A 23,930-nucleotide genomic window follows, 5' to 3' on the forward strand; every position below is an offset into this window, starting at 1 on the left:
GGTAAAGTAAACATTTTGTTCAAGGATATCTGAAATTACAGATGAGTCAAAAAATCAGCATGTGAAAAGACTTACAATCAGATGCAAATTCTCCAGAGATAGAACCCCCAAATAAACAAACACAGCTGGTGATTTATTCACCTGCATCCCCTCTGCATATCCATGTCTCAGGGATTGCATTAGGGAATGATCTGATTATTTTTTTTTTTATTATTTTTTATTTTTTCTAATCCTAATTTACCCCATGGCCAGCTTACCCAATGGCCATTATTCTTTCAACTGCCAATTTGTAAGCAGCAGCTGTAGTTTAAAGTATCGTCCAGACTTTCCTCAACCCCGAGGTACTGCGGCAGACGATTACATCTAAACAAAAACACCCACAGACAATAAGACGATACATTGAGTTTCTCCATCAGTCCGTACACACAAGGGGGCGGCAGGTAGCATAGTGGTTGGAGTGTTGGGTCAGTAACCGAATGGTTCCTGGATCAAATCCCCGAGCTGACAAGGTAAAAATCTGCCTTTCTACCCCTGAACAAGGCATTTAACCCACTGTTCCCTGGTAGGCCATCATTGTAAATAAGAATTTGTTCTTAACGGACTTGCCTAGTTAAATAAAGGTTAAAACGTATTTATTTTTTTTGGGGGGGGGTTCTATCTCTTGACTCTCTGTGCTAGCTAGTAGCCCAAAGTTTACCTGTGGCTTTCTGCTTGTCTAGTTGTCCTAGCTAGAACATCTGTGTGTGAGGACAAGCACATCGATCTTAACACAGAGTTGTGTTAGACATCTCTGTCACATCTGTCACCGCAAGTCTCCTCGGATTGTTTGATGTCATCAGACTGCAGTCTTGTCGAGGTGACAAAAGGACAAGTTCCATTTCAACAAGGAAACAACATGCAGATGTCTCTACCGGAGAGTGAGTTAAAGAGACAGAGAGAGAGAGATAGAAAGAAAGAGAGCGAAAAGAAAGTGAGAGACAGAGACAGAGAAAGAGAGAAGCCTACCTTTGGCTGTGATGGCAGGCTGCTCCCCCAGCAGCAGCTTTAGTCTCTTGGCGTGGATTTTGCCTTGGTAATGTGACTGTGCCACCACTGCTGAGGTGAAGGACATGTTACACAGCGTGCAGCACTTGTTCTTGTCCACGTCTCCCTCCTCACTTCCCTGCAAAACACACACACACACACACACAGGTTCAGTCAACAAGGCTATCAGCCAAAAAAGAGTAACAGAGAAAAACATATCACTATCACTTTAAAGGAAGTAGATTTTATTTTTTCACTGGAAGCTTTGATAAATTAACTCATGAATATGACAAAAGGAATTGTGTGGTCAAATATAGGGTCATTTTTTGGGAGGGTCATTTTTCAGGGGGGAAAAACCCCTCAAAGGTAATATTGTTCTAGATGTGACCCCCAACCCCATATGATTCATCACTGTGTGTGTGTGGTGTAGTGTACTCTGCGTGGGGGTGTACAATATAACCCTGCACCAGCAAATACTCCCCAAACCCTGTATATTAGAGCCACATGGTGCTTAGGGGGCAGCTGTATATTTAGCAGCACATCAGTAAGCTCGACACGCCACAGTTCCTGGGGACAAGAGCAATTTACACTCCTCGTGGGCTTAATCATTTGGTTCTTGGTGGGATGCAAATGGAGGCATTTCAGAAGTTGTATGGAGTATATTGACAACACCCTGTCGTTCTCCACTAACATCAAGGCGGTGACCCGATCCTGTAGGTTCATGCTCTACAACATTCGCAGAGTACGACCCTGCCTCACACAGGAAGCGGCGCAGGTCCTAATCCAGGCACTTGTCATCTCCCGTCTGGATTACTGCAACTCGTTGTTGGGTGGGCTCCCTGCCTGTGCCATTAAACCCCTACAACTCATCCAGAACGCCGCAGCCCGTCTGGTGTTCAACCTTCCCAAGTTCTCTCACGTCACCCCGCTCCTCCGCTCTCTCCACTGGCTTCCAGTCGAAGCTCGCATCCGCAAGACCATGGTGCTTGCCTATGGAGCTGTGAGGGGAACGGCACCTCCGTACCTTCAGGCTCTGATCAGGCCCTACACCCAAACAAGGGCACTGCGTTCATCCACCTCTGGCCTGCTCGCCTCCCTACCTCTGAGGAAGCACAGTTCCCGCTCAGCCCAGTCAAAACTGTTCGCTGCTCTGGCACCCCAATGGTGGAACAAGCTCCCTCACGACGCCAGGACAGCGGAGTCAATCACCACCTTCCGGAGTCACCTGAAACCCCACCTCTTTAAGGAATACCTGGGATAGGATAAAGTAATCCTTCTAACCCCCCCTTAAAGATATAGATGCACTATTGTAAAGTGGTTGTTCCACTGGATATTATAAGGTGAATGCACCAATTTGTAAGTCGCTCTGGATAAGAGCGTCTGCTAAATGACTTAAATGTAAATGTAAATGTATATGAAAGTGCGGAGTGATGGGATGGAGGACCTCTCCCTGTAACTGCATCTGTGCTGCCTCCCTGCCTGATGCAGAAACGCATTATCCTGACAGAGAGACAGAGAGCGAGCACCTGGCTGCCAGACTGTGGGAGATGGATGCAGCCATTTCTACCAGGAAGCTATCCCACCAGGCGGCTTATAGACAGGCTGATAGTCCAGAAGAAAAACGATCAAAACTTCAGACCCAAATCATTCTGATTTAAGTTCACTTTCTTGTGTTGTGAATGTGCTATTACATTTTAAAGGTCCAACGCAGCCGTTTTTATCTTAATATCAAATCATTTCTGGGTAACAAATAAGTACCTAGCTTCTTACCAAGAGCAATTTCTCAAGCAAGAATTTAGCTAGGACTGTCTGGTAGTGGTCTGAGTGGGGAGTGGAAAACTGAAAAGTAGCTGTTATTAGCAGAGAGGTTTGGAACACTCTTTCTACTTGGTCAATTAACTAATTGACCACCTGGTGATGTCAGCAGGTAGCCCAAAACTCCATCCCACAACAACAGGCTGAAATTCCAGGCAGATTATTATTCCAACCTCACAGTGTGGAAATGGACTGACAATACAAAACATTAGGAACACCTTCCTATTGAGTTGCACCTCCTCCTTCCCCCCCTGATGCTGGCCCATGCTGACTCCAATGCTTCCCACAGTTTTGCAAAGTTGGCTAGTTGTCCTTTTGGTGGTGGACCATTCTTGATACACGCTGAAAACTGTTGAGCGTGGAAAAACTCAGTAGCGTTGCAGTTCTTTACACAAACCAGCACTTACAGTACTACACCGTTCAAATGCACTTAAATGTTTTGTCGTGCCCATTCACCCGCTGAATTCACACATTCACACTCATTGAAGTGGATTTAACAAGTGACATCAATAAGGGATCATAGCTTTCACCTAGTCAGTCTATGTCATGGAAAGAGGTGTTCTTAATGTTTGGTATACTCAGTGTATATAAAACACAGGGAAAACACGTTTTTGACTGCATAGGGCCTTTAACAGTCACAAACATATTTAACTTGTTTTGCTTGCTGGAGCCAGGCAGTTTACATTTTAGACACAAAAGCATTCCTCATATACATTTCCCTCGTATAGTACAGAATGTATGCATAATACGCAGCACTGCACTGAAAGGAATCTTAAAGAGCCATATGATGGATGAGCCCATCTCCTTCTGTGACTAAAACCCAAAGCTTGTTTTCAGGTATTCCCCACGGTTCCATCTCCCTGCGAAGTGGAGAACATGGCAGTAGTGGATAGTGATCTGGTTACAGCACAGCACACTGTGACACAACGCTGTGCTTTAAGGCACAGTCACACGTTACATGACACCAACACAAAACACTCCTCTATACATAGCCTTGACACGCAATTCCCCGTACTACTGAGCCGAATAGAACAGATCGGATCCTTGATGGTGCACTGCAGTGTGATGTAGGCCTAGGGTCTGCAGGCTTGCGAGAGACAGCGTGTGGATGTGTCTCAAATGTGACTCTTTTCAGGAAACTAGGCGTATGTTGCACGCCACTACTTCACAGCAGAAGCATTTGAACATAAACATGTATTTTTCTGTCAAAATGCATTTTTTGGGGGCAGAAATGCCTTCTGAAACTTGTGAACTTTCATGTGCCTTAATTACAAACTTGTATTACATCCATAAATATTTATAAAATTGTAAAATTACAAGCCTAGTTGGTTTAGCCATGGAAAAAGTCAGGAACCTTCCCACTAGCCATGATTGGCCGCGATAATGTATGGGCTGGATATGCCGGGAGATGAGTTTGGATTGGTCTGCCATGTAGCATCTCTATAACGTGAGCTGTTCAGTTTGAAAGATATAACGTTAACCATCGAGAACTACAAAAGTTTTGCTACTTTTCTCTTCAACATTGATGCCCTGAATTTAGCAGGCGCTATCGACAGATCAGTAGGAAAAAGTGATGGGTTACTTTCTGCACACCTGCCATGGTCAGTGTGAAGTGGAGTGACTTGACACAAAGCTGGCCAAACAAGATGTAGCTACAAACAAAACGGAGTAAATTGGTTCCAGTCTGCCATGAAGCGTTCATCCATGTATACAGGTAAGAGTCTAGCTACATTTTCCAGATATAAGTTTCTAATGGTCAGAAAGTCATTTTTATTGCAAGTTAAAGCATACTGTTAGTTAGCTAGCAAACATTAGCTTGTAGACATCCGTGTAGTAATATTATTTGAATCAGAAATCCATTTTCATTGCTAGTTATAGCCTAAAGTTAGATAGTTAACATTGAACCTAGTTTGTTAGCTTTAGCTACCTGCAGATTCATACTACAGCTATGTCAATGTTTGTATTTGTAGTAGTATGAGTTGGGGTTATGCCGGTTCATTGTTTAGCTAGCTAGCTACCTAGCTAGCTACATGTCTAAACAAAACACTTCGGCCAGATTATTAGATGACCCATCAAATTAGCAGGTGTGTCTGGGGGTGATTACGGACATCGATTGTATTTCATGAACATGTGTACATGTCTAGGCAATAGTGACCCATCCACTTCGCTAGATGTGGGTGAGGGGTGGTTATAGCATTTCCTTCACATGACCCGTCGATTTAGAAAAGTGTGTCGGGTAAGCGTCATCTCAAAAGTGGGGTTCCGAGTCTATCAACTTTCTAAGCAGAATTACTTTCCCATTGTTCCTCAACTGCAGTGTACGATATACAATTTTCTACCTCTGAGTCTCTACTTTTATGCAATGTAAAAGACATAATTTCAAATTGTGCTACATAAGACCTAATCGAGGCGATCAGTCACAAATGGTAACCTATTAGAGATAGCGAGATAGCAAGATGGCGCCGACAGAGATGGTCGCCTCGCTTCAAGTACTTAGGAAACTATGCAGTAATTTTTTTTATGTATTATTTGTTACATTGTTAGCTCAGAAAATCTTAAGTGTTATTACATACAGCCGGGAAGAACTATTAGATATAAGAGCGGTGTCAATTTATCAACATTACAACCAGGAATATGACCTTCCCGAAGCGAATCATTTGTTCGAACCTCCACCCTGGACATAGGATCTAATCCCAGAGAGGGACCCAAAACAACGTTGTCGCCGCAGGAGAGGCAGATGGAGTGGCCTCCTGGTCAGACTTAGAAGGCCAGCACACCATCCACCGCTTCCGAGCATATTAGTCGCCAATATCCAGCTTATTCAGGATATGTTGTCAGAGTCGGTACAGCCAACGGGCTTCTTCATGAGTTGTGGCACCAGAAACAAACATCTTTCTGGTAAGAAGAAGGGTGGGGGTGTATGCCTCATGATTAATGACTCATGGTGTAACAATAACAACATACAGGAACACAAGTCCTTTTGTTCACCTGACCTAGAATTTCTTACAATCAAATGCCGATTGCATTATCTCCCAAGAGAATTATTTTCGATTATAGTCACAGTCGACTATATCCCCCCCAAGCAGATACCTCGACAGCCCTGAAAGAACTTCACTGGACACCATATATCCTGAGGCTGCATTTATTGTAGCTGGGGATCTTAACAAAGCTAATTTGAGAACAACGCTACCTAAATTATACCAGTACATTGACTGTTGTACCTGCTCAAGCAAAACACTGGACCACTGCTACTCTAACTAGCGCAATGCAGACCTCCCCTGCCCTCCCTTCGGCAAATCTGAACACAACTCCATCTTGCTCGTACTGTCCTATAGGCAGAAACTCAAACAGGATGTACCCGTGACTAGAACCATTCAACGCTGGTTTGACCAATCGGAATCCACACTTCAAAATTGTTTTGATCACGTGGACTGGAAAATGTTCCGGAAAGCCAATAACAGTAATTTATACACTGACTCTGTGAGTGAGTTTATTAGGAAGTGCATTGGAGATGTTGTACCCACTGTGACTATTAAAACCTACCCCAACTAGAAACCGTGGATAGATGGCAGCATTCGCACAAAACTGAAAGCACAAACCACCGCATTCAACCATGGAAAGAGGTCGGGAATATGGCCGAATTCAAACAGTGTAGTTATTCCCTCCACAAGGCAATCAAACAAGCAACATGTTGGTATATGGACAAAATGGAGTTGCAATTCAACGGCCCAGACACGAGACGTGTGTGGTAGAGTCTACAGGCAATTACAGACTCCAAAAAAAAAACAGCCACGTCACGGGCACCGATGTCTTGCTTCCAGACAAGTTAAACACCTTCTTTGCCCGCTTTGAGGATAATAAATTGCCACTGACGCAACTCGCTACCAAGGACTGCGGTCCTCCCCTCTCCTTCTCCGTGGCCGACATGAGTAAGACATTTAAACGTGTTAACCCTCGCAAGGCTGCTGGCCGAAACGGAATCCCTAGCTGCATCATCAGAGCATGCGCAGACCACCTATCCCAGTCTGCTGTCCCCACATGCTTCAAGATGGCCACCATTGTTCCTGTACCAAAGATAACTGAACAAAATGACTATTACCCCGTAGCACTCACTTCTGTCATCATGAAGTGCTTGGAGAGACTAGTCAAGGATCATATCACCTCCACCTTACCTGCCACCCTAGACCCACTTCAGTTTGCATACTGACCCAACAGGTCCACAGACGATGCAATCGCCATCACACTGCACACTGCCCTATCCCATCTGGACAAGAGGAATACCTATGTAAGAATGCTGTTTATTGACTACAGCTCAGCATTCAACACCATAGTACCCTCCAAGCTCATCATTAAGCTTAAGGCCCTGGGTCTCAACCCTGCCCTGTGCAATTGGGTCCTGGACTTTGACGGGCCGCCCCCAGGTGGTGAAGGTAGGAAACAACATCTCCACTTTGCTGATCCTCAACACTGGGGCCCCACAAGGGTGCATGCTCAGCCCCCTCCTGTACTCCCTGTTCACCCATGACTGCGTGGCCATGCACGCCTCCTACACAATCATCAAGTTTGCAGACGACACAACAGTAGTGGGCCTGATCACCAACAACGACGAAACAGCCTACAGGGTGGAGGTGAGGGCACTTGGAAGTGTGCTGTCAGGAAAACAACCTCTCACTCAATGTAAACAAAACAAAGGAGATGATCGTGGACTTCAGGAAACAGCAGAGGGAGCACCCCCCTATCCACATTAATGGGACAGTAGTGGAGAAGGTGGAAAGTGAAGTTCCATGGTGTACACATCACAGACAAACTGAAATGGTCCACCCACATAGACAGCGTAGTGAAGGCGGCGCAGCAGCGCCTCTTCAACCTCAGGAGGCTGAAGAAATGTGGCTTGTCACCTAAAACCCTCACAAACTTTTACAGATGCACAATTAAGAGCATCCTGTCAGGCTGTATCACCACCTGGTACGGCAACTGCACCGCCCTCAACCGCAAGGCCCTCCAGAGGGTAGTGCAGTCTGCACAACGCATCACCAGGGGCAAACTACCTGCTCTCCAGGACACCTACAGCACCCGATGTCACAGGAAGGCCAAAAAGATCATCTAGGACAACAACCATCCCATTCACCCCGTTATCATCCAGAAGGCGAGGTCAGTACAGGTGCATCAAAGCTGGGACCAAGAGACTGAAAAACAGCTCTATCTCAAAGCCATCAGACTGTTAAGGAGCCATCATTAACATAGAGAGGCTGCTGCCAACATACAGACCCAAATCACTGGCCACTTTAACAAATGGATTTAATAAAGGTATCACTAGTCACTTCAAGTAATTCCACTTTAGTAATGTTTACATATCGTACATTACTCATCTCATACCATCTATTGCATCTTGCCTTTGTCGCACGACCATATCTCATCCCTATATTTATATGTATATATATTCTTATTCAATCCCTTTACATCTGTGTGTATAAGGTAGTTGTTTTGAATTTGTTAGATTACTTGTTAGATATTACTGCACTGTTGGAACTAGAAGAACAAGCATTTCGCTACACTCGCATTAACATCTGCTAACCATGTGTATGTGACAAATAACATTTGATTTCATTATTTTTGACCAGGGCTCTGCCATTTGGGATGCAGATGTAGCCTAGGCCGATGGTGTGCTATTGGCGTCTCAGAGACAGAGACTCAGTGTTAGTACAGAGCTGTAAATCTGGGCCAGATCTTTCCTTCCTGTCTGGATAGTGAGGGAGAGGAACAATGGCAGACTACTACCACTCCCACAGTGAGTGCTGAGAGGAGAGCAGCTTGAGTGGAGAAAGAGAGAGGCCTGCCTGCCTGGATACTGCACTGTTAGTCACTCAACGAAAAACACACACACACACACACTAGGGATGCATGGGTTGACTCATAACCCACAGTCCCCGTGGTTATATCCGCGGGCGGACAGGTTTAGAGTCATAAAATATTGTGTGGACGAATTATTGGGTGGCGGTCGGGTTCAATAAAGAGAAAAACAATACATAAAAAAAATCCATAAATGTATAATTCTTGTGAAATTTATATCTACAGTGCCAAAGTATTCACATCCCATTACTTTTTCCACATTTTGTTGTGTTACAGACTGAATTTAAAATTGATTCAATTCAGATTTAGTGTCACTGATCTATCTACATGCAATATCCCATAATGTCAAAGTGGAATTTTGTTTGTAGAACAATGTTTACATTAATAAAAAATGAAAAGCTGAAATGTCTTGTGTCAATAAGTATTCAACCCCTTTGTTATGGCAAGCCTAAATAAGTTCAGGAGTAAAAATGTGCCTAATAAATAACATAATAAGTTGCATGGACTCATTCTGTGTTAAATAATAGCGTTTAGTATGATTTTTTTAATGACTACCCATCTCTGTACTCCACACATACAATTACTGTAAGGTCCCTCAGTCGAGTACTGAATATCAAGCACAGATTCACCACAAAGACCAGAGAGGTCCTTCAATGCCTCTCAAAGAAGTTCACCGATTGGTAGATGTGTAAGAAAAATGTTGGAGTTTAATTCAATAAGAGAATTAAATGTTGTTTTTTTCCATCATTGTAAGCCTGCCACACACACACACACTATACAACACATTCATTAAACATAAGAATTAGTGTGAGTTGTCACAACCCGGCTAGTGGGAAGTGACAAAGAGCTCTTATAATAATCAATAATTTTGCTCTTTATTTAACCATCTTACATATAAAACCTTATTTGTTCATCGAAAATTGTGAATAACTCACCACAGGTTAATGAGAAGGGTACGCTTGAAAGTATGCAAATAACTCTGAAATGTTGGGTTGTATTGGAGAGAGTCTCAGTCTTAAATAATTTTCCACACAGTCTGCCTGTATTTAGTTTTCATGCTAGTGAGGGCCGAGAATCCACTCTCACATAGGTACGTGGTTGCAAAGGGTATCCGTGTCTTAACAATGCGATTTGCCAAGGCAGGGTACTCTGACCGCAACCCAATCCAGAAATCTGGTAGTGGCTTCTGATTAAATTCAATTTTCACATGACCGCTTATTGCAATTTCGATGAGGCTCTCTTGTTAAGTGGACTGGAGGCAGGGAATGAAAGGGATAACGAATCCAGTTGTTACCTGCGTAATTGTGCACCCAACTCACTCAGGTGCTTCGCTATATCACATTTGACATTGTCCTTAAGCTTGAGTTCATTTACACACAAAAGAAAATGATGGAAAGACCTGTGTGTTGTCCTTGTTAATGCAGACAGAGACGAGCTCCATCTTCTTAATCATAGCCTCAATTTTGTCCAGCACATTGAATATAGTTGCGGAGAGTCTCTCAATTAAAAAAAACATGTCAATACTTTGCCCCTTGATAACCAGTGCACTTCTGTATGTTGTAAAAGCGTTACATGGTCGCTGCCCATATCATTGCATAGTGCAGAAAGTACACGAGAGTTCAGGGGCCTTGCTTTAACAAAGTTAACAATTTTCACTGCTACGTTTGGCTACATACGGACCGTTAGTGGAATTCCCGCAAGAGATTAACGGTCAATGTGATTGGATATCATGATTTGACTAGGCTACCTGTATTTGACATTGTGTTGTTATTTCGCTGAACACTAGATGGTTTCATTTTATTTTGGCAGTGAAACAAGGCTAGTCAGGCGAGAAGAAAACTTTACCCAAATGTATAGCCCCATGAAGGCCTGATTCATGCAGTCTCCTCTGAACAGCTGATGTTGATATGTGTCTGTTACTTGAACTCTGTGAAGCATTTATTTGGGCTGCAATCTGAGGTGCAGTTAACTCTAATGAACTTATCCTCTGCAGCAGAGGTAACTCTGGGTCTTCCTTACCTGTGGCAATCCTCATGAGAGGCAGTTTCATCATAGTGCTTGATGGTTTTTGTGACTGTACTTGAAGAAACTTTCAAAGTTCTTAACATTTTCTGGATTGACTGACCTTCATGTCTTAAAGTAATGACGGACTGTCGTTTCTCTTTACTTATTTTAGCTGTTCTTACCATAATATGGATTTGGTCTTTTACCAAATAGGGCTGTGTTCTGTATACCACCCCTACCTTGTCACAACACAACTGATTGGTTCAAATGCAAGAAGGTAAGAAATTCCACAAATTCACTTTTAACAAGGCATACCTGTTAATTGAAATACATTCCAGGTGACTACCTCATGAAGATGGTTGAGAGAATACCAAGAGAGTGCAAAGCTGTCATCAAGGCAAAGGGTGAATGCTTTGAAGAATCTCAAATATAAAATCTATATAATATAACACTTTTTTTGGTTACAACATGATTCTATATGTGTTATTTCATAGTTTTGATGTTGTCACTATTATTCTACAATGTAGAAAATTGTAAAAATAAAGAAAAACCCTTGAATGAGTAGATGTGTCCAAACTTGACTGGTACTGTATATTATATAATTCATGGATTATGATTTAAATACTCATTTAAGTGTGGTAAATGTGTAAATTTTCCTGTCCAAAAATATATTGTTACTTACTACTCTGCACCTCAGTGAATGCCAGCTCCGCATCTGGGGGTGCATAGGTCAAGAGAACATTTCCTTGATTGTTTTGCCAGCTATTTGCCATGAGGGGGAACGGCTCCAATGAAATCGCAGGATTTTATAGCATAAATTACAACAGCACAAAGAAAATGGACCGTCCTGGGGTGCTCAAATGTGCATCTGTTCAGTCCGAACTTCCGGGTCTGCTCTAGTCTCCTCCCAATGAGTCTCCTGCACCAGACGGCTTAATTCCACACGTGAGACTGTAAGGAACAGATGGCGCTAAAGCAAAAAACAATTTTGTAAATAGCCTGCAAATAAATAATCCTAAAAAAGTAAATGGGAGCCTGGGACCTGATAATACACTAGCTAGAACCTTCTCATCACGGATCTGGTAGGACAATAAGCATGGGCAATTTTATTGTTTCGCCCTGATGTTTTTATAAGGTATTACTGTACGTGACAGGGTGACATGTGTGGACTAAAACAGCATAAAATCGGGTGTATCACAAAGCACAATCAAATGAATTAGCCAGCTACAGAAACTTTGAATCAAATCAAATTGTATTGGACACATACACATATTTAGCCGGTGTTATTGTGGGTGTAGCAAAATGCTTGTGTTCCTAGCTCAAACAGCGCAGTAATATATAACAAAACATGTAAATCTAAAGTAAAATAATGGAATTAAGAAATATTAGGACAAGCAATGTCATAGTCCGGACTATAAATATACAGTTGAAGTCGGAAGTTTACATACACTTTAGCCAAATACATTTAAACTCAGTTTTTCACAATTACTGACATTTAATCCTAGTAAAAATTCCCTGTCTTAGGTCAGTTAGGATCACCACTTTATTTTAAGAATGTAAAATGTCAGAATAATAGTAGAGAATTATTTATTTCAGCTTTTTTTCCTTCATCACATTCCCAGTGGGTCAGAAGTTCACATACACTCAATTAGTATTTGGTAGCATTGCCTTTAAAATGTTTAACTTGGGTCAAATGTTTTGGGTAGCCTTCCACAAGCTTCCCACAATAAGTTGGGTGAATTTTGGCCCATTCCTCCTGACAGTGTAACTGGTGTAACTGAGTCAGCTTTGTAGGCCTCCTTGCTCGCACAGGCTTTTTCAGTTCTGCCCTCAAATTTTCTATAGGATTGAGGTCAGGGCTTTGTAATGGCCACTCCAATACCTTGACTTTGTTGTCCTTAAGACATTTTGCCACAACTTTGGAAGTATGCTTGGGATCATTGTCCATTTGGAAGACCCATTTGCGACTAAGCTTTAACTTCCTGACTGATGTCTTGAGATGTTGCTTCAATATATACACATCATTTTCCTTGCTAATGAAGCCATCTATTTTGTGAAGTGCACCAGTCCCTCCTGCAGCAAAGCAACCCCACAACATGATGCTGCCAACCCCGGGCTTCACGGTTGGGATGGTGTTCTTCGGTTTGCAAGCCTCTCCCTATTTCCTCCAAACAAATGATGGCCATTACGGCCAAACAGTTATATTTTTCTTTCATCAGACCAAAAAGTATAATCTTTGTCCCCATGTGCAGTTGCAAACCGTAGTCTGGCTTTTTTATGGTGGTTTTGAAGCAATGGCTTCTTCCTTGCTGAGCGGCCTTTCAGGTTATGTCGATATAGGGCTCGTTTAACTGTGGATATAGATACTTTTGTACCTGTTTCCTCCAGCATCTTCACAAGGTCCTTTGCGGTTGTTCTGGGATTGATTTGCACTTTTCGCACCAAAGTACGTTAATCTCTAGGAGACAGAATGCGTCTCCTTCCTGAGCGTCATGACGGCTGCGTGGTCCCATGGTGTTTATACTTGCATACTATTGTTTGTACAAATGAACGTGGTACCTTCAGGCATTTGGAAATTGCTCCCAAGGATGAACCAGACTTGTGGAGGTCTCCAATTTTTTTCTGAGGTCTTGGCTGATTTCTTTAGATTTTTCCATTATGTCAAGCAAAGAGACACTGAGTTTGAAGGTAGGCCTTGAAATACATCCACAGGTACACCTCCAATTGACTCAAATGATGCCAATTAGCCTATCAGAAGCTTCTAAAGCCATGACATTTTCTGGAATTTTCCAACCTGTTTAAAGGCACAGTCAACTTAGCGTATGTAAACTTCTGACCCACTGGAATTGTGATACAGTGAATTATAATTGAAATAATCCGTCTGTAAACAATTGTTGGAAAAATGACTTGTGTCATGCACAAAGTAGATGTACTAACCGACTTGCCAAAACTATAGTTTGTTAATAATAAATTTGTGGAGTGGTTGAAAAACAAGTTTTAATGACTCCAACCTAAGTGTATGTAAACTTCTGACTTCAACTATATATGCATATAATGGGATTCAGAAATACTTTGGTCAATTATTTGGTCAAATTAATCAGTTAGCTAGCTACCATTGATAAGCTACAGCTAGCTGGTAGCTTGCTAGCTAGTTAGCTCCCATTGTTCTTTCTAAACTAATATCTGACTAACTAAGAAATATGAAGTTATTTCAGAATGAAAATTTACTGGCTAGCGCATCACGCTTTGTGGCATTATGTGAGAACTATCCTGGTACACTCATTCTTTTGTGAGCTGGGTGCTCATTCAAAATTATAATTTAATCTGTTCAAAACAGTGGCAGCATGTGCAGCAGTGGTCATTCGGTTTTTGACATGCAAAAGTGAAATAAGGGTATTTATGCTGTTGTCCAAATGTACAGATCACTTTATATATCTTCTCAAAGAAACTACTGATAGTTCGAAAAATTGGCATCATATTTATGTCATGCTGCTTTGTTGACAACTCCAACAACCTTGCACCCTGGGTATTTAGCCAATAAGTGGCCGCCGCTGATACACACCACCCCCGCCCTTGGCCTGTCCTTCAGTGCATCTCTCTCTCTCACACACACACACACACACACACACAGACACACACACACACACACACACACACACACACACACTTCCCTTACCTACCTCACCCCAACAGTTAATGTAGAGCAGGCTATCATCTCATATCATAAAACATACCATAAATAATGAAAATAAATGGAAAATAAGACCATAATATATAAGGAAATGAGATTCCACAAAAATAAATCTGAGCCAATCATAATTTCATGGTTAATTAATACAAGATGAATGAGAGTGGATAATTTCAGAGAATCTAATTAACACTGAGGTAACTACACGCTGTTTCTGTGCTGCCAGCCATGTTGCATGGTGTTTACACTACCATCTTTATTTACATATGAAACCAATAGTTTTAGGAAGGGTTAGGATTAGCATTTGCATTTACATATAAGATATTGATGTAGCAGCACACTAAATACTTCATATGAAACCAATAGGCGGTGAGAATGTGTAAACTTCAGCAATGTTTACACTTAAAAAAAAAAAAAAGCATTTTAGATGGGACTGTCGTGATAACCCATGACTCCACTGTAGCACAACCAATACATTCTGTAACATATTTCAGCAGTCATGTATAGTTAGTGTAGGCTTTTCTGTAATCTTGACACACTATTGAACATTGGCAGAATATACTGCTGCATTGCACTTTGAGAATGTGTTGCTGAGAGAGAGAGCGAAACATAAACAAAGAATGATACAGAGAGAGAGAGAAAAAGCGAGACACACATTCCATTTCAGCAGAAAGCCTGCCTGATTCCCATTCATGTAAGGCATAATAAAATCATCTTTTTGATTTGCAAGCGGTAAATTATCTTTGCTGTCAAAGCCGTAGTTGCTCATTTTCATCTTAGTTTAAGCGAAGCAGCAGCATATCAAATCAAAAAATGTTTTTCACATGCACCGAATACAACAGGTGTAGATCTTACCATGAAATGCTTACTTACAAGCCCTTAACCAACAATGCAGTTCAAGAGTTCAGAAAAGATTTACTAAATTAACTAAAGTACATTTTTTTAAAGAAAAAGCTAATTATATATAAATAAAATCAAAAAGTAACAAGAAAATGACATAACAATAACGAGGCTATATAAAGGTACCGGTACTGAGTCAATGTGAGGGGGTACAGGTTAGTCAAGGTAATTTGTAAAGTGACTATGCATAGATAATAAACAGCAAGTAGCAGTAGTGTAAAAAAAAAAGGGGGGGGAGTCAATGTAATTAGTCCGGGTGGACATTCGATTAATTGTTCAGCAGGCTTGGGGGTAGCAGAGAGGGTTGCTATGGAGTCTATGACAATTCTTTGGTCCTTCCTCTGACAGTGCCTAGTATATAGGTCCTGGATGTCAGGAAGCTTGGCTCCAGTGACATACTGGGCCGTAGGCACTACCCTCTGTAGCGGTCAGGATGCCCTCGATGGTGCAGCTGTAGAACTTTTTGAGGATCTGGGGACCCATGCCAGCTTGCAGCTGGGTTTCCTTTGTAGTCCGTTATATTCTTCAAGCCCTGCTACATCTGACGAGGGTCAGAGCCAGTGTAGTAGGATTCAATCTTAGTCCTGTATTGACGCTTTGTCCGTTTGATGGGTCTTCTGCGGGTATAGCGGGATTTCTTATAAACGTCCGGATTAGTGTCCCACTCCTTGAAAGCGGCAGCTCTAGCCTTTAGCTCGGTGCGGATGTTGCCTGTAATCCATGGCTTCTGGTTAGGAAATGTACATCTGGTCACTGTGGGGATGACGTCATTGATGCACTTATTGATGAAGCTGGTGACTGAGGTGATATACTCCTCAATGCCATTGGATGACTCCCGGAACATATTCCAGACTGTGCTAGCAAAACAGTCCTGTAGAGTAGCATCCGCGTCATCTGACCACTTCCGTATTAAGCGAGTCATTGGTACTTCCTGCTTTAGTTTTTGCTTTTAAGCAGGAATCAGGAGGATAGAATTTTGGTCAGATTTGCCAAATGGAGGGCGAGGGAGAGCTTTGTATGCATCTCTGAGTAAAGGTGGTCTAGAGTTTTTTTTTTCTCTCGTTGCACATGTGACATGCTGGTAGAAATGACGTTTTCCTGCATTAAAGTCCCCAGCCACTAGGTGTGCCTCTTCTGGATGAGCATTTTCTTGTTTGCTTATGGCCTTACACAGCTCATTGAGTGTGGTCTTTGTGCCAGCATCGGTTTGTGGTGGTAAATAGACAGCTACGAATAATATAGATGAGAACTCTCTTGGTAGGTTGTGTGGTCTACAGCTTATGAGGTATTCTACCTCAGGCAAGCAATACCTCGAGACTTCTTTGATATTAGACATCGTGCATCAACAGTTATTGACAAATAGACACATACCCCGCCCCTCGTCTTACCAGATGTAGCTGCTCTGTCCTGCCGATGCTCAGAGAAGCCAGCCGGCTCTATATTATCCGTGTCATCATTCAGCCACGTCTCGGTGAAACATTAAGATATTGCAGTTTTTAATGTCCCGTTGCTGGATAGTCTTAATAGTAGATCATCCAGTTTGTTTTCCAATGATTGCACTTTGGCCAATAAAAAGGATGGAAGTTGTGGTTTACCTACTCATCGGCAAATTCTTACAAGGCACCCCGCCCTCCTCCCCCTATTCCTCCGTCTTTTCTTTTGTTCACGCTGATGGAGATTTGGGCCTTGTCTTGACAAAGCAGTATGTCCTTTGCATCGGACTCATTAAAGAAAAAATCTTTGTCCAGTTCTAGGTGAGTAATTGCTGTTCTGATGTCCAAAAGCTCTTTTTGGTCATAAGAGACGGTAGCAGCAACATTATGTACAAAATGAGTTACAAACAATGCAAAAGAAACTAAAATAATTAACTTCTTACATCTAGACGTTCCGCTAGCGGAACACCGCTCCAATATCCAATGATAGGGCGTGGCGCGAAATACAAACTCCTCGAAAATCCGAAAACTTCAATTTTTCAAACATATGACTATTTTACACCATTTTAAAGACAAGACTCTCCTTTATCTAACCACACTGTCCGATTTCAAAAAGGCTTTACAACAAAAGCAAAACATTAGATTATGTCAGGAGAGTACCCAGCCAGAAATAATCAGACACCCATTTTTCAAGCTAGCATATAATGTCACAAAAAACAAAACCACAGCTAAATGCAGCACTAACCTTTGATGATCTTCATCAGATGACACTCCTAGGACATTATGTTATACAATACATGCATGTTTTGTTCAATCAAGTTCATATTTATATCAAAAACCAGCTTTTTACATTAGCATGTGACGTTCAGAACTAGCATTCCCACCGAACACTTCCGGTGAATTTACTAAATTACTCACGATAAACGTTCACAAAACAATTATTTTAAGAATTATAGATACAGAACTCCTTTATGCAATCGCGGTGTCTGATTTTAAAATAGCTTTTCGGTGAAAGCACATTTTGCAATATTCTGAGTAGATAGCCCGGCCATCACAGGCTAGCTATTTTGACACCCACCAAGTTTGGTACTCTCCAAACTCAGATTTAATATAAGAAAAATTGGATTACCTTTGCTGTTCTTCGTCAGAATGCACTCCCAGGACTTCTACTTCAACAACAAATGTTGGTTTGGTTCCAAATAATCCATAGTTATATCCAAATAGCGGCGTTTTGTTTGTGCGTTCAAGACACTATCCGAAGGGTAACGAAGGGTGACGCGCCCGCGCGTATCGTGACAAAAAACTTCAAAATATTCCATTACCGTACTTCGAAGCATGTCAAACGCTGTTTAAAATCAATTTTTATGCGATTTTTCTCGTAAAAAAGCGATAATATTCCGACCGGGAGTCGTTGTTTTCGTTCAAAGACTCAAAATGTAAAATGGACTCTTCACGTGCACGCGCGCACCCGTCTCATTGTTCTCAGATCGACCACTATCCAAATGCGCTACTGTTTTTCAGCCATGGACTGCAAAGTCATCATTCAACGTTCTGGCGCCTTCTGAGAGCCTATGGGAGCCTTAGAAAGTGTCACGTTACAGCAGAGATCCTCTGTTTTCAATAAAGAGGCTAAAGAAGGCCAAGAAATGGTCAGAGAGGGCACTTCCTGTTTGGAATCTTCTCAGGTTTTGGCCTGCCATATGAGTTCTGTTATACTCACAGACACCATTCAAACAGTTTTAGAAACTTTAGGGTGTTTTCTATCCAAATCAAACAATTATATGCATATTCTAGTTTCTGGGCAGGAGTAATAAACAGATTAAATCGGGTACGTTTTTTTATCTGGCCGTGAAAATACTGCCCCCTATCCATAACAGGTTAAGCACAGTTGGTTAGGAGCCCGTAAAATGGCCGCCATCCCTTCCGGCGCCATTACTAATACATATCCTTGGTAGTTTGTTTTTGTTCTTTAAAAGAAGAGATGTGTGATACCTTACCGCACTGGACGTTTACATGCTACTGATTTGTTTATTTTCTCCAGCTGCATCAAAGACACCGCAGCATGTTCTACTGTCCACTGACCCAGACTCTAGGTTGCCATCGATTTCCAGCAGTTGTGTGTGTACTCACGTGTGCGTTCGTGCACCTGGAGACTCCGTACGTCTGTTCTGGCCCTGCCTGCATAGCTGATATGATCCCGGGTCTATTGCTGTAGGGCAGGGAGCGCTATTCTAGCTACGTCCCAAATGGCACCCTATCCCCTATATAGCCCACTACTTTTGACCAGGGCCTATAGGGCTCGGTCAAAGGTAGTGCATAATGTAGGGAATAAGGTGCCATTTGGGACCCCACCACTCACTACTCTGGCTGATCTCCCTCCAGGGAAGTAGGATAGTCAAGTGCAAGGGTAACCAACAAAAAATTGGTCCTAATATAGACTGGGACAATGCAGTCTATTGCTGTCAGCTGAGGCCATGCAGGGAAGCAGGAAGGGAGGGGAGCACTGAGTGGTCCAGACATTTAATCACTGCTGCTTTCTCTCATACACAAAAAAACAGACACAACTTTGACCTTCACATTATACATCTGTGTGTGTGTGCACGTTATAATACAACAGCCAGTACCAACTACTAATGAAAACAAAGGACATGATCGGTACTTTTTTTCACCTGAATATGCTTAAAGACCTCAATGAGAGGAATTAAGTGAAATTATGAGAACAAAGCAAATTATGGTCATAGAATTCAGACAGTTGCCCTATTCTATTTAAATTATATTCTAATTTCCACGCTTGGTTACAAAGAAGAACTATGACAATGAATTCTAACGTTGACAAAATGAGAGTTGACATTTATCATCTTATGCACTTTAATTTGAAACGGGTAACCAGTAGCAGCCTTTCTCACACCGTTCGTCTACTGCTCATTGTTTAACGAAGGGATTAAAGAATGAACGGCAGGTTTCATTTCTGTCTTCATCCAGGCTATTCTGAGTGTAAAGCAATTATAAACACAGCTAGCGTTGTCTTCACACCATGGCTGGCCCAGCAGACAGAATGACTTTGAGGAGATTGTGATTGGCAGCTCTGCTCTGTGACATGTGAGCATGAAAGCTGCTGTAGTGTACAGAGTACTGACTGACTGCAAAGTTGAATTAATTAGACATAAAACACTGCATGAGTCTTAATGAAAATGGCTTATGACTGTTTTAGAAAGTTACTTCTAACACTCTCATTGGAAATTACGCTGACTGCGATAGAGCAGAAGCAGCAGTTCCCAAATGGACCACTTATAATTCATGTGTAATTAATAACTGTGGAAATAAGATTAGCCCAAATAAACACACCATACCTCTTGTCATCATAAAAACAGTATTATGTTGAGAAAGCCTTGGCTGGTGATTACCAAACATACTGCACAGGTGTAAGCTGAATATTTACATTGATGACTGTTGAGCTGAGAGGTTTTACAGAAATTCCGGTTGGAGCATTCCCTGATTTGCTGTTTATTCCCTGCCGATTCCAGGAATCTTCCAACCTGGATTTCTGAATTGGAAAGTTACTAGAATGTTGCAAGCCAAGCTGAGTGAAAATATAACGTCAAGGAAGGTGTAGAACACAGATCATATTGATGGATCCTTGATCCATCAACATTGTTGTAGTTTCTCTTTGTGTCATAGGTCAGGAAACACACTGGCATAGTATATACAGTACTTCCTCAAACAGTACACCCTAACATTTACTCAACGTCTGATGTTTCTGTTCACAAAAAGAAAGAGTGCACAAAACAATATGAACAATATCAAATAAATCCCCATGGATTATTCAAATTGAGGTGGGGTATTTGTGAATCCCAACCTGGAGTAAAGGCTGCTGCCACGCCATCATGGCCCTGCCATTCAAATGCAACACTGCCCAAGAAGAAGCTCAATGCACATTCAGAAGAGGAAAACTGAAAGCATATCGGAAAAGAGAAAATCACATGAATTTTCTTTTTGTTTCACCTTTTAAACAGAGTAACTATAAGCTGACGTCTTCCTGGCCAAGGAGAAGCATGACATTTTCCTTTCATTTCTATTTCTCTCTCTCACAGAACACTTGAGATCAAAGAGATTACCTTTCCTATTTCATTTCAAATGGAGAAACCTGGAGAAATAGTACCCACAAGTCATTGTATTTGATCTGATCTGTGCATGTTCTCATTTGCTCTACTTTCCTTTCTAACAAACCTTCAGGGGTATCATCCATCCATCCATCCACTGCTTCAGTGCACTTTACCTAATGCTCTCTCTGTTCTCATGTATAATTCTAACTGTGGTCAGTCTCAGTGCTGACACCCCAGCCAGCAGTTTCCACAGCTCCCACAGTGTTCCTTTCAGCCACAGTGACCGCTTGTGCGTGAGAAGTGAAAGCAACCCGGCCAACACCCACCTACAGACATCAAATCCGACCCTTACTGGGTTACAAATCTGAGAAGTCAGTGTCCACAGCCTTCTAGAGAAGTCCATCTCTCACTCTCCCTCTCTGTCCTTAGCCAGCCTGGTCTCGTAATGTAGGCTATATGCTTTAACCAACTCTTCTCATCTTTGTCATGCCATACATGTTTGGCAGAAAAATGAATGAACACAGAGAGAGAGAGAAGTTGGCTAAAGCACAGACAAACTGGACCACCAGGCAGATAGCCTAGTGGCTAAGTGCATTGGGCCAGTAACTGAAAGGTTGCTGGTTTGAATCCTTGAGCCAACTAGGTGAAAAATATGTCGATGTGACCTTGAGCAAGGCACTTAACCATAATTGCTCCTGTAAGTCGCTCTGGATAAGAGTGTCTGCTAAATGACTAAAATGTAAATGTGCCGCGCATGAGAATGAAGATCAAACTGATGTTTGACGCAGCCTCTCAGAGAAAACCGTTGGTACATGAGGTTCTGTTGACTTCTAGCACACGTATAAGAAGAATAAGTGTCACATCAAAACAGCCGGCTGTAGGAAACTGGGACGTCTAAGTGTGACATGAAAATAGCATAGACAAGAGCACTAAGCAAAGACACTTGGAATGTCACTCTGTCATTTCAACCATGCTCTCACACACACACACACACACACACACACACACACACACACACACACACACACACACACACACACACACACACAGGCTGTTCATGTGATCTTTCTGATCCCTCTCCCTCTCTTGGAGAAGACAGGGCCCTCTATAGCCTCCCGTCCCCAGCCTGACTGCCAAAGCCAAGCCATGCCACAGATTAAGAGATGTGTGGGCAATCTGTTGGATATTGCTCAAGGATAAGGCAAACAAGCATAAGACTGCAGTCACTTCTTGTTCAAGTCAAGGTAGTTCACTTCACCTGTGCCATTTCCAATCAGCAGCCTGTGTTTGGTGGGCCTCCGCTCCACTCCTCGCCTGCCCGCAATCCCATGTAAGGAAGGAAGGACTCACAGGTCCAATCATATGGAAACAGACAGTCTTCAACTGACAAACAACACATAAAGCCACTGGCACTGCATTGATGTTAAGCATAATTTTTGGGGTGAGACCTACACATCAAACCAAAGCCTTTTTAGCCAAAACAAGTGACTAACAGAGGCAGAAACTGGGTACAACTATCCCTGAAAGCAATGTCTGTCCTTTCTTCTCTTAACAGCCTCTAGAGATAATTAAGTACAAATAGGACAACATAAGAACGAATTCAATGATATCCATGTAAGTTCATGAAAAACAGACAGATGCTCCCAGAGGTGCTAAAAAAAACACAAAAAAAGCCTTTGATGATGGTAATAAATTATAAACTTTATATTTTTCCAAATTGAGACAAACATTTGTCAAATAATACATTATATATAATATAACTTCCCTTCCTCATTCTTTTAATGAATTTAGCTAATATATTTATGAATTGCAGTCAAGTTTGTTTATGAGGAGCAAAGTAGTCTGAGATGTGTCTAATTGCGTCAACATGAAGCCGTGCCCCTAGAGATGCCTACCTGTGTAGACGTCAGCCCTGGGCACGTCCCTGATCCCCTTCATCTGTCTCACTCTCTTTCTGTCTTTCTCTTTCTCTGTCCCTGTCTCTCTCTGTCCCTGTCTCTCTCTCTCTGTTCTTGTCTCTATGTTTCTGTCTCTCGCTCTCCATCGGTCTCTCTGTCTTTCGCTCTCCGTCGGTCTCTCTGTCTGTCTCTCGCTCTCAGTCTGTCTCCCTGTAAATTCAAATCAATTCAATTTGCTTTATTGGCATGACGTAACAACGAACATATTGCAAAAGCTTACTTTGGATATTTATGGTGTGAGAATAATAAGAACCAAAATTGTCTACCGGACAACTCTCTCTCTCTCTCTCTCTCTGTCTGTCTCTCTCTGTCCGTCTGTCTGTCTGTCTGTCTGTCTGTCTGTCTGTCTGTCTGTCTGTCTGTCTGTCTGTCTGTCTGTCTGTCTGTCTGTCTGTCTGTCTGTCGTTCTCTCTCCGTCTGTCTGTCTGTCTGTCTCTCTCTCTCCGTCTGTCTGTCCGTCTCTCTCTCCGTCTCTCCGTCTCTCTCTCCGTCTCTCCGTCTCTCTCTCCGTCTCTCCGTCTCTCCGTCTCTCTCTCCGTCTCTCCGTCTCTCCGTCTCTCTCTCCGTCTCTCTCTCTCTCCCGCTCTCTCTCTCTCCGTCTCTCTATCTCTGCATGTCCGTCTCTCTCTCTTCCTCTGCATGTCAGTCTCTTTCTCTCCCTCTGCATGTCCGTCTCTCTCTCTCCCTCTGCATGTCCGTTCTCTCTCTCTCTCTCTCTCTGTCTGTCCGTCTCTCTCTCTCTCCGTCTGTCCGTCTCTCTCGCTCTCCGTCTGTCCGTCTCTCTCACTCTCCGTCTGTCCGTCTCTCTCGCTCTCCGTCTGTACTTCTCTCTCGCTCTCTGTCTGTACTTCTCTTTCTCTCTCTCTCTCTCTCCTTCTGTCCCTCGCTCTCCGTCTGTACTTCTCTCTCTCTCTCTCTCTCTCTCCTTCTGTCCGTCTCTCTCTCTCCGTCTCTATCTCTCTGTCTGTCTGTCTGTCTCTCTCTGTCTCTCTCTTTCCGTCTGTCTCTCTCTCTCTGTCTCTCTCTCTCTTTCCGTCTGTCTCTCTCTCTGTCTCTCTCCCTCTCCGTCTGACTCTCTCTCTCTGTCTCTCTCTCTCTCTCTCTGTCTCTCCGTCTGTCTGTCTCTCTCTCTCTCTCTCTCTGTCTCCGTCTGTCT

The 23,930-nt window shown here is 42.5% G+C and overlaps 1 protein-coding gene across 1 annotated transcript in view; it reads right to left on the bottom strand.

Moving 5' to 3' along the window:
* LOC106580521 (zinc finger matrin-type protein 4) overlaps positions 1-23,930 on the bottom strand; it is a 201,907-nt gene that overhangs the window by 67,638 nt on the left and 110,339 nt on the right. The window contains exon 4 of the mRNA XM_045703277.1: positions 1,006-1,162. Coding sequence (XP_045559233.1) covers positions 1,006-1,162 — 157 coding nt within the window. The remainder of the gene's footprint in view (positions 1-1,005; positions 1,163-23,930) is intronic.

Source organism: Salmo salar, chromosome ssa20 (genome assembly GCF_905237065.1).
Source record: "Salmo salar chromosome ssa20, Ssal_v3.1, whole genome shotgun sequence".
Classification (NCBI taxonomy): domain Eukaryota; kingdom Metazoa; phylum Chordata; class Actinopteri; order Salmoniformes; family Salmonidae; genus Salmo; species Salmo salar.